At 51.9% G+C, this 15,000-nt stretch overlaps 3 protein-coding genes across 3 annotated transcripts in view; 2 read left to right on the top strand and 1 right to left on the bottom strand.

Annotated features, from left to right (window-relative positions):
* Window positions 1-3,926, top strand: part of LOC307070833 (synaptogyrin-3-like) — a gene marked incomplete at both ends in the record, with an annotated part of 4,776 nt that extends 850 nt beyond the window's left edge. Inside the window, 3 exons of the mRNA XM_079729506.1 lie at window positions 109-343; window positions 1,116-1,261; window positions 3,696-3,926. Coding sequence (XP_079585632.1) covers window positions 109-343; window positions 1,116-1,261; window positions 3,696-3,926 — 612 coding nt within the window. The remainder of the gene's footprint in view (window positions 1-108; window positions 344-1,115; window positions 1,262-3,695) is intronic.
* LOC307070832 (protein disulfide-isomerase) overlaps window positions 1-15,000 on the top strand; it is a gene marked incomplete at its 5' end in the record, with an annotated part of 165,474 nt that overhangs the window by 7,736 nt on the left and 142,738 nt on the right. The window lies entirely within an intron of this gene.
* Window positions 6,819-15,000, bottom strand: part of LOC307071365 (voltage-dependent T-type calcium channel subunit alpha-1H-like) — a 38,025-nt gene continuing 29,843 nt past the window's right edge. The window contains 9 exon segments of the mRNA XM_079730351.1: window positions 6,819-7,621; window positions 8,461-9,032; window positions 10,912-11,062; window positions 11,278-11,559; window positions 13,299-13,420; window positions 13,988-14,063; window positions 14,065-14,067; window positions 14,480-14,497; window positions 14,499-14,551. Of these exon segments, the coding sequence (XP_079586477.1) occupies window positions 6,902-7,621; window positions 8,461-9,032; window positions 10,912-11,062; window positions 11,278-11,559; window positions 13,299-13,420; window positions 13,988-14,063; window positions 14,065-14,067; window positions 14,480-14,497; window positions 14,499-14,551 (1,997 nt within the window). The 3' untranslated portion in view covers window positions 6,819-6,901.

Here is a 15,000-nt window from a genome sequence, read left to right as displayed (position 1 = left end):
GTTAATAAACAACCCGGTGTCAATACCCTGCAGGAACGTGTCATCCTTCTCTCTCTTCCCTCCCGGTCACATGACTCCTGCTCCGCCCGTTCTGATTGGCTCCCGCAGGTCTTCTCCATGGTGGTGTTCAGCTGCATCGTGAACGAGGGCTACATCAACATCGGCAGCGAGCGCCTGCTGTGCGTGTTCAACAACAACAACGACGCCTGTAACTACGGCATCACGGTGGGCGTGGCCTCCTTCCTGGGCAGCATCTGCTTCCTGTTGCTGGACGTCTACTTCCCCTCCATGAGCAGCGTGAAGGACCGCCGCAGGGCCGTCCTCCTGGACCTGGTCTTCTCTGGTACACACACACACACACACGCACCACGCAAGCATGCACGCACACACCCACGCACACAAGCACGCGCACACACGCACGCACACACACAGGCACACACACACACACACACACACACACACACACACACACACACACACACACAACCACTCAAGCTCACAGACAAACAAACACATACACCTGCCCAAGCGCTCATGATCATAAACACACACCTTCACACACATTCACACACACATGCACTCGCACAAACACGCACAGACAGACACACACACATGCACACACACACACACACACACACACACGGAAACGCGCACATTTAGTATCCTAGCTGTACCTCTATTTTGGCCCACTTGTGGGTAAGCTATAAGAAATCTAGCATGCAGAGGCTACAGGTTGCATACAATGATGCCATGAGGATCCTCAAATTCCCAGAGGGGGGAGTGCCAGCCAGAAGTTTGTCACTGCAGGAGCAAGAACATTTGAAGCACTTTTCAGAAACCCGTCAGAAACATTGTGGCACTATCAAATCCCACTGTGAGCTGTTCCCGCTATGTCTCCAAGCTGAGGATGAACTGCCTAAACCTTATATATGTTCACTGATCTATTTTTTTGTCTGTTGTACTGTGCTTGTCCTGTCCTATACATGTATTTGATGGACCTGAGTCCGATAATAAAGCTTCAATCAATCAATCAATCATCATACTATCTACTTTTTTGTTTCTACCGACGCACAAAAGCAATGTGTGTGTATGGGCTTCATGTATCCTGCTTTTAGGTCTGGCCAGCTTTCTTTGGTTTGTTGGCTTCTGCTTTCTGGCCAATCAGTGGCAGGCCACAACTCCAGAAGAGCTGCCATTGGCCCAGGGCTCCGACGCTGCCAGGGCAACCATCGCCTTCTGCTTCTTCTCGATCCTGACCTGGGTCAGTATGTAGCGCCGTCCGGTCCGGCTCCACTCTCCACGTTTGTGTCACCATGTGCGTTTATACATTTTAATCTTTCCATAACATACTCTGTCTCCATCTCCATGTCTCACCGAGGTGTGTGTGTGTGTGTGTGTGCGTGCGTGTGTGTGTGTGTGTGGGGGTCCTAGGGCTACCAGTGCCTGCTGACATTAAGCAGGGTTAAGGACATTGTCATCATGGAGGAAAAACACCGGCTCCTGCCTAGGAGCCCTCCCACCTCAATAATGCTGGTCTAACCTTGTGTTCCTCCACCCTGTCCCCAATTCCCGCTGCCTTGCCTGAGTCGTAATCGGTTTTGGTTTTGGTTTTTATTTTTATTACGACTTAGCACTTAAATGCGCTGTAAGCGACGCCGTCGTTTCGGCTAACTTTCGGTTCTTTTGTAGTTCGCTCTCCCCCTTCCCGCTCTCCACGTCAGCAGAAACGCGGGTCGCCTTCCGTCTCTCTCTCCCTGCCAGATTTTCTTCTTTCTTTTCTTCAGTCATTTTTTTTTTCTCCTGCTCAGCGTTCTGTTGCATAAGCCGATCCCGGGGAGCGCTGGAGTCGGTATCTTCGGGGCCGCTCCTCCGTTGTCAGTCAGCGCTGTAATCCTGCCGGCCGCACGCGAACACGCAGAGAGGCCCGCCCCTTTTGTGGGGTTCTCTCTCCTGATTGGAGCTTAGATACCAGAGAGACTGGGACACCCATGTTAGTGACCCAACACTTTGTGTCAGTGATGGCTGTCGGAATAAAGAGATAATAACACTTTAATTAATAAATAACGCTTTCAGCGCCTTTCACGGCGATCAGACCTCCCACGTAGTAATCCTATTATAAAAAGCAGAAACCTATTCGGGAAACCAGCAAACCTTCTTCAGAGGTTGCAGGGATGTCAAACCGTAGCCTAGGTGGCCGAAGAGTCCGGGGGGAACTTTCTTCCCATCGGTCCGCTCGCCGCTGCTATCGGTCAGGGCAGCAGAGCGCCCAGGGCTGCTGGCATTTACTGGAGGTCACACCCTGACACTCGTACGTTCCCAGCCCCCAGAGCCTACCCAGTTAGTGGAGCAGTTCAGATCGCCGCTGGCAACCGCTGGTGTGCCGTCTGGTGGTGGGTCCGCTGGTGGGTCTAGTGGTGGTTCTAGTGGTGGGTCTAGTGGTGGGTCTAGTGGTGGGTCCGGTGGTGGTTCTAGTGGTGGTTCTAGTGGTGGTTCTAGTGGTGGTTCTAGTGGTGGGTCTAGTGGTGGTTCTGGTGGTGGGTCCGGTGGTGGTTCTAGTGGTGGGTCCGGTGGTGGTTCTAGTGGTGGTTCTAGTGGTGGGTCTAGTGGTGGTTCTGGTGGTGGGTCTGGTGGTGGGTCCGGTGGGGGGTCCGTTGGTGGGTCCGGTGGTGGTTCTAGTGGTGGTTCTAGTGATGGGTCTAGTGGTGGGTCTAGTGGTGGTTCTAGTGGTGGTTCTAGTGGTGGGCCTGGTGGTGGTTCTAGTGGTGGGTCTGGTGGTGGGTCTGGTGGTGGGTCTGGTGGTGGTTCTAGTGGTGGTTCTAGTGGTGGTTCTAGTGGTGGGTCCGGTGGGGGGTCCGTTGGTTGGTCCGGTGGTGTTTCTAGTGGTGATTCTGGTGGTGGGTCTGGTGGTGGTTCTAGTGGTGGGTCTGGTGGTGGTTCTAGTGGTGGGTCCGGTGGTGGTTCTAGTGGTGGTTCTAGTGGTGGGTCTGGTGGTGGTTCTAGTGGTGGTTCTAGCGGTGGTTCTAGCGGTGGTTCTAGTGGTGGGTCTGGTGGTGGGTCCGGTTGTGGGTCTAGTGGTGGTTCTAGTGGTGGGTCCAGTGGTGGTTCCAGTGGTGGTTCTAGTGGTGGTTCTAGTGGTGGTTCTAGTGGGGGGTCCGGTGGGGGGTCCGTTGGTTGGTCCGGTGGTGTTTCTAGTGGTGATTCTGGTGGTGGGTCTGGTGGTGGTTCTAGTGGTGGTTCTAGTGGTGGTTCTAGTGGTGGGTCCGGTGGTGGTTCTAGTGGTGGGTCTGGTGGTGGGTCTGGTGGTGGGTCTGGTGGTGGTTCTAGTGGTGGTTCTAGTGGTGGTTCTAGTGGGTTGTTTGTTTCCCATCTCATCTCATCGCTCTTCATGCTGCTTCCTCTTCAGCAGAGTGTTTCAGAATAACCTGATGTGAAGGAGGCTTGGCTTTTGTGTTCCATGTTAATTATGTTCAGCTGAAGCATGCTAATGTATTGGTTACAGGCTCTTCTTATGTTTGTGTGTTTTTTATGTGTGTGTGTGTGTGTGTGTTGGCGTGAAAGTTTGTGTGTGTGTGTTTTTTTTGTGTGTGTGTGTGTTTTTTTTTGTTTGAGTGTGTACGTCCGCCTATGTGTATGTCCCTGTGTGTTCCTGCGTATGTGTGTGTGTGTGTGTTTGTGTGCGTGTGTATTACTAACAGGCTGTGCTGACACTGAGTGCGCTACGCCGCTATCTATCCGGCGCCAACATGACATTGTTCACGTGGCAACACATGGACCACACCCACGGAAGCGCCCGGGCCACGCCTTACCCCATCGCCAACGGCGCCACCATAGTGACCACCAATCCTTACCAGGCCCCGCCCTTCACCGAGACTCTGGACCCTCAGAAACTCACCCAGCAGCCAAGACGGATGACCCCCGCCTTCTAGAGAAAACCGAAGATGGGGGGGGGAGAGAGAGAGAGAGAGAGAGAGAGCGAGAGAGAGAGAGAGAGAGAGAGAGAAAGAGAGAGTAGGGGAGAGAGTGGAGGAGACAGAGAGTAGGAAAGAGAGTGGAGGGGAGATAGAGTAGGAAAGAAAGAGAGAAGGGGAGAGTGGAGGAGAGAGAGAGTGGGAGAGAGAGGAGGGGAGGGTGGAGGAGAGAGAGAGTGGGAGAGAGAGAGGAGGGGAGAGTGGAGAAGAGAGAGGAGAGACAGAGAGGAGGAGAGAGAGAGCGAGTAGGGTAGACAGAGAGAGAGTAGGAGAGAACGAGAGACGGGGAAGGTGAGAAGTCGAGAGTGGGGGGCAGAACAGGGGAGGCGTGAGGTCGCACCATCACGGACTGCATGTGACAACAGCCACGCCTGTCCTGTCATCGGTGACGTCCCCTCGCCTGGGACCGGGCAGTATCGGGGCGGCGGATAACGTTATGTCAGTTTGTACCATGGCAACCGCTGGTCCCGTGTGCTACGTATAGAGCTATTGTTACCCTCTGTTTCACGACACTGTCTTCTGTCTTCTCACACATGCGCACGGACACACAATTGAAAACACATGTTCACACACGCACACACACACGTTCACACACCCACATACCATCACACACCTGCCTGCACAAGTGGTGCAGGCACTTTGCACGGACACATCTTAACCACCTGCACACACACACACACACACACACACACACACACACACACACAAACACCTATACAACGACGCACATCCATCAACACCCAACCTATACAGCATGTTAATTTGGTGAGGTGCAGATTAACATAGATATTGACCCATTATGAGCATCCCGCTGCCTTACAAAGGAGCCTGAGGCCTCTTGAGAAGGCAACTTAAAGGGTCTGACGTGGACTGTGGAAGTGTTGTGGTGCTCTTAACATCATCTGCTTCTATTTAATATTAGTCATGTGGCCAACCCAGTGGGATCTGTGGCATCTGTGGCTCTCATTGGTTCCCAACAAAGACAGACAGGTGGCCTGGCCGTTAGCTGCATAGTGTGAGGCGGCGGTGGCCGGAGCTCATAGACATTAGGAGCATTTTCCTGGCAAGGGAAATGAAAAGGAGACCAGCTTAATGCATTCTGAATGCTGTAGTGTTTCAATGTGAAATATTCATGTGATTAAATATTTTATTGTGATATGCTGAAGTGGAATAATAAAATATGAAAATAAAACACGTTCACAACAAACTGAGCTGGGTTTGGCTTTCTGCACACGGGGAGACATTTTTTAATTCGTCAAACTGGGCTTCTCAAATGTGTCATAAATAATGGTTTTTGAGAGTTATATCCGGCACTATGTTGCAATCTTTATGAAATATCTAAACGTAATGAGATAGGGATTGAATAAAACTCAGCCAACTTATCATTGTTTGCAAAGCCGCGATTACGGTCTGAAAGACTTTAATTCATTTATCAATTATGGTCTAATCTTTTGAATCAGTAAATAATTAAATGGGTTTTCATGCAGAACAAGCTAAAATTATGTATTGCTCAGGTAGCAAGAAAACAGATTTTTTATAAAACAGCAAACCACATATTTTGAATAAGGAGACCTTGGCTGAGTCATGGTGAAAGAAACAGGACAAAGTCTAGTGTAAGAGTCAGGCAGGAAGAGATTTTATTCCAGCACAGTCCAATCACACCGCTACAGGTTCACTTACATCATATACTGCTTCCCGCCCTCAAGTCAATAGCACTCATCCTCATCAAAATGGTGTCTCGGAGTAATCGTCATCATCATCATCATCATCACCAGGCCTAACGGTTATCCTCCTTGATCGGCACTCTTCATCGTTCACCGCCATGCGCCTCTCATCTACACAAACCCTCATTCAGAAACAAAACCCCCAAAAAACGACAAATCCCACCATTGCAGTTGTTTTAGTCACAGATGCTGGAGTAATAAAATATATTCTTCGCCATTTTTTTCATTTTTCTACCTCTTCTTCTTTTTCCGAAAGTGTATACAAGCTTGTAATATGCACCTGAAAAAAAGCCCTTTCGAAACACCCGTCTCTCTCTCTCTCTCTCTCTCTCTCTCTCTCTCTCTCTCTATGTCTCTCTCTCTTGAGCTTAGTCCTTAGGCCTACATTCCTCATCATCGTCGAACATCCTCCAGGGAAACAAACCCCACCCCACCGTCTTCGTGTCTCTTGGCTACTCCTGAAACCAGGGGGGCAGCCTTTCCCTCTGTGGGCCGCCTAAAGGCCACAGACTTCACATGCAAACAACCGCCTCTATCTGAACTAGCACTACCCTGAGAATACTAAGGATGAGGAGATGGAGGGACTGAGGGCTCACTGTAAATAGAGGGCTGAGGAGGGTCTTAGAAAAATGATATTTAAATAAAAGAATATTAAGGAGGAAAGGAGTGGAGAGAGGTAGAGAGGTCAAAGGTTAGATGGTCACATTAGAGGTGCATGAGGGTGGGTTTGGTGGAGGTGGTGGAGGGGAGGGGGTACGGGAGATAATAGCAAGCGAGGGAACAGTGCGTGAATAAATATAGTGTAGGCGGGCGGGAACTACAACAGAGCTAAAGGCGGGATCGAGAGAGAGGAAAAGGGAATGTTTTTTCCTACGTGGATTCAGTGTGCAAAATCAGTACCAAGGGGGAATACTCCACACTCCTATACCGCCACACACACACACACACACACACACACACACACACACACACACACACACACACACACACAATCACACACACACACGCTCGCCCACACACACTCACATGAGCTCTGTATCTGTTAGCACAGATAGCGACCCTGTAATTCGATGTGGGGGATGATTTGCTACGGGCTCGGCGTCACACAAAGGTCCTTCCTCGAGACGCGAGCATGTGTCTTTCGTCTCCGTGACCGTGAGCACACAGCCGTCCTCCTTTCCCGTTCCCCAGCGTTCCCTTCCTCGTCCCTCAGTCCTCCACCGACCCGCCCTCTTGCAGGTGGGGCGTGAGGCAGGTGGAGTCGAACGAAAGGGTCCTCCGCCTCAGCTCGACGCTGCTGTCCATCAGCTGCGTCGTCCCGGAGACGGGCTCCTCCCCCGGGGGCGGGCTCATCCTCTGCTTTATGTTCCGCCCTGAAACCGGAGACACTGATTGGCCGAGATGACCCCCCCTGTGCTCCCCCCCGGGCGGGCCGGGCGAGAGACGTCTGCTTTGGTGCGAGGGGCCGGGGGACAGCTGTGTGTGCGTGTGCGAGTGTGAGTGTGCGTGGGCGTGGGCGTGTGTGTGTGCGTGGGCGCCGCCGATCGAGCTGTTGATGCGGTTCACCTCCTCGTCAGCGGCATCGGGCCGGGCCCCCCCGCCGGGCTCCGGGGGTCCGGGCCTGGGGGCCGACTCCGGGACGGGGACCTGGAGGCTGCAGCCGCTGCGGGGGGCCTGGGAGCCGCTCTCTGAGGGGGGGCAGCCTGGCTCCGGGGCAGCCGCGCTGTGGCGCCGGCCGCAGCCCCGGCTGGCGATCACCCTCTGGGGCGCGGCGTGCTTGAGCGTGTGCACGCTGGAGCAGCGGCGGCGGGACGGGCTGCTGCCGGGGTCCGGGTCGGGCGGCGGGGGTGCCGCGGCCGGCTGGGAGAGCTGGGGGTCCTCGTCTGCCGGACCCCCGCCCTGGTCCAGGGAGTCACAGCGTATGGCCTCCTGCAGCCAGGACAGACACACACACAGCGTCAGCAGGCACACGCACACAAACACGCACGCACGCACGCACACAGTGTGAGCATGCACACAGACTCTCACCCACACACACACACACACACACACACACACACACACACAGACAAGCATTACTTGTTTTACATTTTAACAATTCCTGCAACGGTCCATGGACCAGCAATAGGCAGTTAAATGATTATTTAGAACTGTGATTGCCCACCTCCTAACAAGAACACACACACACACACACACACACACACACACACACAGGGTTGCCAAATTGAGTGCGGCATTGACCTGAATTCTGCAAATTACTGTGGAAAGTAGTTTCATATTTCACATTTCACGCATTTAGATTTCACTGCAATACAAAATGAATTTTAATGAGGTTGCTGGCTAAATACAATTAACATTTTTAATAATTTGCAATGCAAGGCAATGAAAGGCAAGGATTGGAATAAATATCCAACTTAGATTGCTAAGCCCGGATAGAATAGAAAAAAAATAGAATATCATAGAATCTAACATGAGAGTATCAAATCAAATATAATAGAATAGGATAGAATAGAACATGAATGAATAGTATTTGATAGAATGGAACATGATAGAATAGAATATGATATGATAAAATAGAATATGGCAGAATAGAATATGATGGAATTGAATATAATGGAATGCAAAATTATAGAATATGATAGAAAAGAATATGATATACTGTAATACTAAATAATAGAATATGATGGACTACAATACGATAGAGCACAATATTAAAGAATACGACATGATGGAATCAAAGGTGGTGGACACAACACCCAGCGGCCCACCTGTCTCCGCAGTCTGCCTGCAGCGCGGAACGACGAGGGCCTCTGAGGGGCGGAGCCTTCGGGGACGTAGGAGGGGCTTAGCCGAGTCCGGTCCAGACTGTCCTCGGGGCTCAGCCAACGGGAGGAGGAGCGCCTGCTGGCGTCGTGGGCGGGGCTAGAGGAGGAGGGCGTGGTCGGCTGGTTGATCCCGTGGGCGGAGCCACACGGGCTCAGTCTGTAGCCGTCGATGCTGTGGGCGGAGGTGAGCTTGGGCCGCTCCGAGCCGCCGCCGCCGCCCGCCGCGTTGGGCCGGTAAGCATCCACGCTGTGGGCGGAGTTCAGGCGCTGCCGTCGTAGGCCGGCGGCCGAGCTGCGGCGGTAGCCGTCCACGCTGAGGGTGGGGCCGGCGCGGCCCAGCGTGAGTCCGCCGCCGCCGCTCAGGAAGGGCGTGTCTGTGCTCTGTGTGGGGCTGAGGCGGATAACCGGCCGGCAGCTGCGGTCAGTGCCCAGCGAGGCGTGACTGATGGAGGGCAGGGCCCAGGGCACCTGGAGCTGGGAGCCCGCCCCGCTGGAGGCCAGGGACGACGCAGAGCCTGGGGAGGACGGCCGGGTTAAAACCATACTACAGGACTAATGGATCATACTAATGGATCATACTACAGGTCTAATGGATCATACTAATAGATCATACTACAGGACTAATGGATCATACTAATGGATCATACTACAGGACTAATGGATCATACTAATAGATCATACTACAGGACTCATGGATCATACTAATGGACTAATGGATCATACTAATGGATCATACTAATGGATCATACTACAGGACTAATGGATCATACTAATGGATCATACTACAGGACTAATGGATCATACTAATGGATCATACTAATGGATCATACTACAGGACTAATGGATCATACTAATGGATCATACTACAGGACTAATGGATCATACAAATGGATCATACTAATGGATCATACTACAGGACTAATGGATCATACTACAGGACTAATGGATCATACTAATGGATCATACTACAGGACTAATGGATCATACTAATGGATCATACTACAGGACTAATGGATCATACTAATGGATCATACTACAGGACTAATGGATCATACTAATGGATCATACTAATGGATCATACTACAGGACTAATGGATCATACTAATGGATCATACTACAGGACTAATGGATCATACTAATGGATCATACTACAGGACTAATGGATCATACTACAGGACTAATGGATCATACTAATGGATCATACTACAGGATTAATGGATCATACTAATGGATCATACTAATGGATCATACTACAGGACTAATGGATCATACTAATGGATCATACTAATGGATCATACTACAGGACTAATGGATCATACTAATGGATCATACTGCAGGACTAATGGATCATACTAATGGATCATACTACAGGACTAATGGATCATACTAATGGATCATACTACAGGACTAATGGATCATACTAATGGATCATACTACAGGACTAATGGATCATACTAATGGATCATACTACAGCACTAAAGGATCATACTAATGGATCATACTAAAGGACTTATGGATCATACTAATGGATCATACTACAGGACTAATGGATCATACTAATGGATCATACTACAGGACTATTGGCTCATACTAATGGATCATACTACAGGACAAATGGATCATACTAATGGATCATACTAATGGATCATACTACAGGACTAATGGATCATACTAATGAATCATACTACAGGACTAATGGATCATACTAATGGCTCATACTACTGGATAATACAACCGGATAATACTACAGGACAATATTAATGGATCACACTAAAGGATAATACTACAGGAGAATACTAATGCATCATAATACAGGATAATACTACAGGACTTTACTACAGGACAATACTAACGGATCATACTGCAGGATGATACTACAGGACAATACTAATGGATCATACTACAGGACAATACTATAGGTTAATACTACAGGATAATACTACAGGACAATGCTATACGTTAATACTACAGGATAATACTACAGGACGATACTACAGGTTAATACTACAGGATAATACTACAGGACAATACTACATGTTAATACTACAGGATAATACTGCAAGACAAAACTACAAGTTAATACTACAGGATAATACTACAGAATAATACAACAGGATAGTTCTACAGGAAAATACTACAGGATGATACAACAAGATGATTCTACAGAATAATACTACAGGACAACACTGTATAGGACCATAATACAGAATGACATGGAACTGGGCCGACCATGTGGTCCTATTTCCCATATCTCACAGCAACAGGTATCAGAGGCACATCTCGGCCACTTCAAAGGAGATATCAAACGGACGAGCTGATACGGGTTCATCATATACATCCCAGCAAATCAGGACTTAACTAATCAGGCCCTCCACTCTGGATCGCTATGGTTACCTGAGAAGCTGTAGCCAGCGTAGATGTCATACCCAATGGGAGGGTAGGGGGAGCATCTGAATGGCTGGATGCAGCTGTCGCTAGGGAGAGAGAGCATGCGTCCCATGCTCATCAGGTTGCCATGGGAACACTCATCCTCCTCAACCTCCACCTGCCAACGACGAACACGCACACACAAAAAATGTCCTTGCTGTTTATGGTCAGCTCCACTCCCATTAGAACGCACACGACAGGCCAGACACAACCAGAGGCACAGGCGCACACACATAGACCCACACCGCCACGCACCAAAACCACAGTGCACACAGACACACAGACAAACAAAACAAACAGACACACACTCTGGATCAAGATCCGTCCCCTCACCTGGGCCAACTCCCCTCGCTCCACGGCCCCCGAGGACGAGGAGGCGCCGGTCTGGAGGAGGAGCAGGCGGTTGGCCTCCTCCTCCTTCTCCCTCTTCTCCTCCAGCTCCTCCAGGGCGGCCTCCTTGTTGCTCTCCTCCAGGTGCTTCATGAGCACGGCCACCACCACGTTGACCAGCACGAACTGGGCCGTCAGCACGAAGGTGACGAAGTACACCGGAGAGATCAGCGGCAGGTAGGTGAGGCAGTGGCGCTCCTCCGGCCTGCACTCCCTCAGCGTGTCCTGGGAGCAGGAGGAGGGGAGGAGGAGAGGAGGGGAGGACGGGAGAGGAGGGGAGGAGGAGGAGGAGAGGAGGGGAGGTGGGGAGGGGGAAGGGAGGAGGAGGAGGAGGAGGGGAGGAGGAGGAGGGGAGGAGAGGGGGAGGAGAGGAGGAGGAGAGGAGGAGAGGGGGAGGAGAGGAGGGGAGGAGGAGAGGTGGGGAGAGGAGGGGAGGAGAGGTGGAGGAGAGGAGGGGAGGAGGGGGAGGGGAGGAGGAGGAGGAGAGGAGGAGGGGAGGAGGGGAGGGGGAGGAGAGGAGGGGGAGAGGAGGGGGAGGGGAGGAGGAGAGCAGGAGAGGCGGGGAGGAGGGAAGGTGGAGGAGAGGAGGGGAGGAGGGGGAGGGGAGGAGGAGGAGGAGAGGAGGAGGGGAGGAGGGGAGGGGGAGGAGAGGAGGAGGAGAGGAGGGGGAGGGGAGGAGGAGAGCAGGAGAGGCGGGGAGGAGGGGAGGTGGAGGAGAGGAGGGGAGGTGGGGAGAGGGGAGGAGGGGAGGTGGGGAGAGGAGGGGAGGGGAGGTGGGGAGAGGAGGGGAGGAGAGGAGGAGAGGGGGAGGAGAGGAGGGGAGGAGGAGAGGTGGGGAGAGGAGGGGAGGAGAGGTGGAGGAGAGGAGGGGAGGAGGGGGAGGGGAGGAGGAGGAGGAGAGGAGGAGGGGAGGAGGGGAGGGGGAGGAGAGGAGGAGGAGAGGAGGGGGAGGGGAGGAGGAGAGCAGGAGAGGCGGGGAGGAGGGGAGGTGGAGGAGAGGAGGGGAGGTGGGGAGAGGGGAGGAGGGGAGGTGGGGAGAGGAGGGGAGGAGAGTAGGAGGAGAGGAGGAGAGGGGGAGGAGAGGAGGGGAGGAGGGGAGGTGGAGGAGAGGAGGGGAGGAGGAGAGGAGGGGAGGTGGGGAGAGGAGGGGAGGAGGAGGAGAGGAGTAGAGGAGGAGGAGAGGGGGAGGACAGGTGGAGAGGAGGAGGAGGGGAGGGGAGGAGGGGAGGAGGAGAGGAGGAGAGAAGGGGAGGAGGGGGGGAGGAGAGGAGGGGAGGAGGAGGAAAGGAGGAGGAGAGGAGGAGAGGGGGAGGGGGATGGGAGGAGGGGAGGAGGAGGGTGGGGAGGAGGAGGGGGAGGAGGAGGAGAGGGGTGAAGGAGAACATGATGTGAGTAGGTAGAGCAGAAGAGAGGAGAGGAGAAGAGATGAGGAAGGAGAGACAGAGAGGAGGAGAGAAGAAGGGGAGAAGAGGAAAGGAGGAAGAAAGGAGGAAAGGGGAGGAGAGGAGCCGAGAAGAGGAAGAGGAGAGGAGAAGGAGAATAGAAGGAGACGAGGTGACAAGAAGGGGAGGGTAATATTTGAAAAGAGGAGGATGAGGAGGACAACAATAAGAGGGGTGGAGCAGGCCGTTATATAAGACTTGTGGTTGTCCAGACTGCTATTGCTGCCTTTGCCAGCAGGAGGTGATCGTGGGCCTTTCACTGAAAGCGCATCACACACATACAAACGGGCACACACACACCACACACACACACACACACAAACACACAACCAAACAACATTGAGCACACTTCCCTCCATCCTTTATTGACACTCCGTTCATCGTCTATCGCCGAGGACACCACAGATTTGAGGTTGTCGGACATCTGCTGACACACACACACACACACACACACACACAAACCCACGGAGACACGGGACACACATATCGGTGACATCATTGTTGCCATGGAAACGGGGATACCTTCATGATGCCGTTCCAGTTATCTCCGGTTGAGACGCGGAACAGCGTGAGGAACGCCATGCCAAAGTTGTCGAAAGTGGCGTGGCGACTCAGCCCCTCGCAGGGGTTCTCCTCGGAACATTCTAGAACATAGCAGGACCACACGCAGAGCGGACACACACGCAAGGGAACATGGAGATGGAGATAGAGTGCGGTAGAGAGAGAGAGAGAGAGAGAGAGAGAAAGAAGAGAGAGAGAGAGAGAAAGAGAGGGGGAGAGAGAGAGAGAGTGAGAGAGAGAGAGAGAGAGAGAGAGAGAGAGAGAGGGAGGGGGAGCGAGCAAGAGAGAGAGAGGGGAGCGAGAGTGAGAGGGAGGGAGCGAGAGACGGAGAGAGGGCGAGAGGGGAGAGAGAGGGAGGGAGAGAGCGAGAGAGAGAGAGAGAGGGAGGGAAAGACAGAGAGAGGGAGATAAAGAGAGAGAGGGAGAATGAGAGAGACGATTAGTGGAGGAAACGCAGGGATAATTAATGTAGGAAGCGCCTCAAAATGAATATGCACACTTGCAAATTCATGAGTATTTGATCACTGTCCACTGAGGCACATTTGTGCACATGTGACATACGAGCCTGACACACACACACACAGGCACACACACACACACACACGCACACGCACACGCACACATACACACACACACACACACACACTAACCCAGTTTTCCAAAGAGTTCCACTCCGAGAGCAGCATAGATGAAGAACAGCAACATGAAGAGGAGACCCAGATTCCCCCACCTAGACAGAGATATTAGTCGCACATGGACACACACACACAACACACACACGCACATACACAAACACACACCACACACAGAGACACACACAGATATATATGTGTTACCTATGAACCAAAGCCACAACAAGACTATGAATGCAGCAGACAACACAAAGATAAACAGACAATTTGAGGGACAAAAAGGGGCTGGGGAGACGAAGCGCAGCGTATGAGGATACCCAACAAAACACTAATTATACCAGAGTTATTATTTTGCACATTGGGGATCTCAGTGGAGCGCTTCGCAGGGACAGGTTTAGCTGCGCAGTGGCAGACACACACACACACACACACAGACACACACACACACACCACACACGCACACACACACACACTGGGGATGGGGTTGTATGAGGGTAGCAGGCAGCTTACCTGAGGCAGCGCCTGCATACACCGTGTCCAAGAGAGATCTCATTCCCGTGGCCATCTTCAGGAGCTTCAACACTGGGATATGAGCGCTGACTTAGTCACCTCACTCGCTTCAACAACACTCTTACTTTGAGCCAGGGCTTCTCTGTGTGTGTGGGCTCTCGTGTGCGCTTTTGTGTGTGTGTGTGTGTGTGTGTGTGTGTGTGTATGTGCGTGTGTGTGTGTGTGCGTGTGTGTGTGTGTGTGTATGTACTGTATATGCATGTGTGTGTGTGTGTGTGTGTGTGTTTGTGTGTGTATGGTTCATGTGTACTTTTTGTGTTTTTGTGTACTGTTTGTATGTATGTTTGAGTGTGTGTGTGTGTGTGTGTGTGTTGTGTGTGTGTGTGTGTGCGCGTGTGTGTGTATGCCTTTATACTGCATGTGTTTGTACTGTGTGTGTGTGTGCGTGTGTGCATGTGTGTTTGTCTGTGTGTGTACTGTATATATGTTTGTGTGTGTGTGTGTGTGTATATTGTGTGTAT

This window comes from Pollachius pollachius, assembly GCF_949987615.1.
Source record: "Pollachius pollachius genome assembly, chromosome: 2".
Classification (NCBI taxonomy): domain Eukaryota; kingdom Metazoa; phylum Chordata; class Actinopteri; order Gadiformes; family Gadidae; genus Pollachius; species Pollachius pollachius.
The sequence above is the reverse complement of the archived record's forward strand: the minus strand, read 5'-3'. Positions and strand labels throughout refer to the sequence as shown.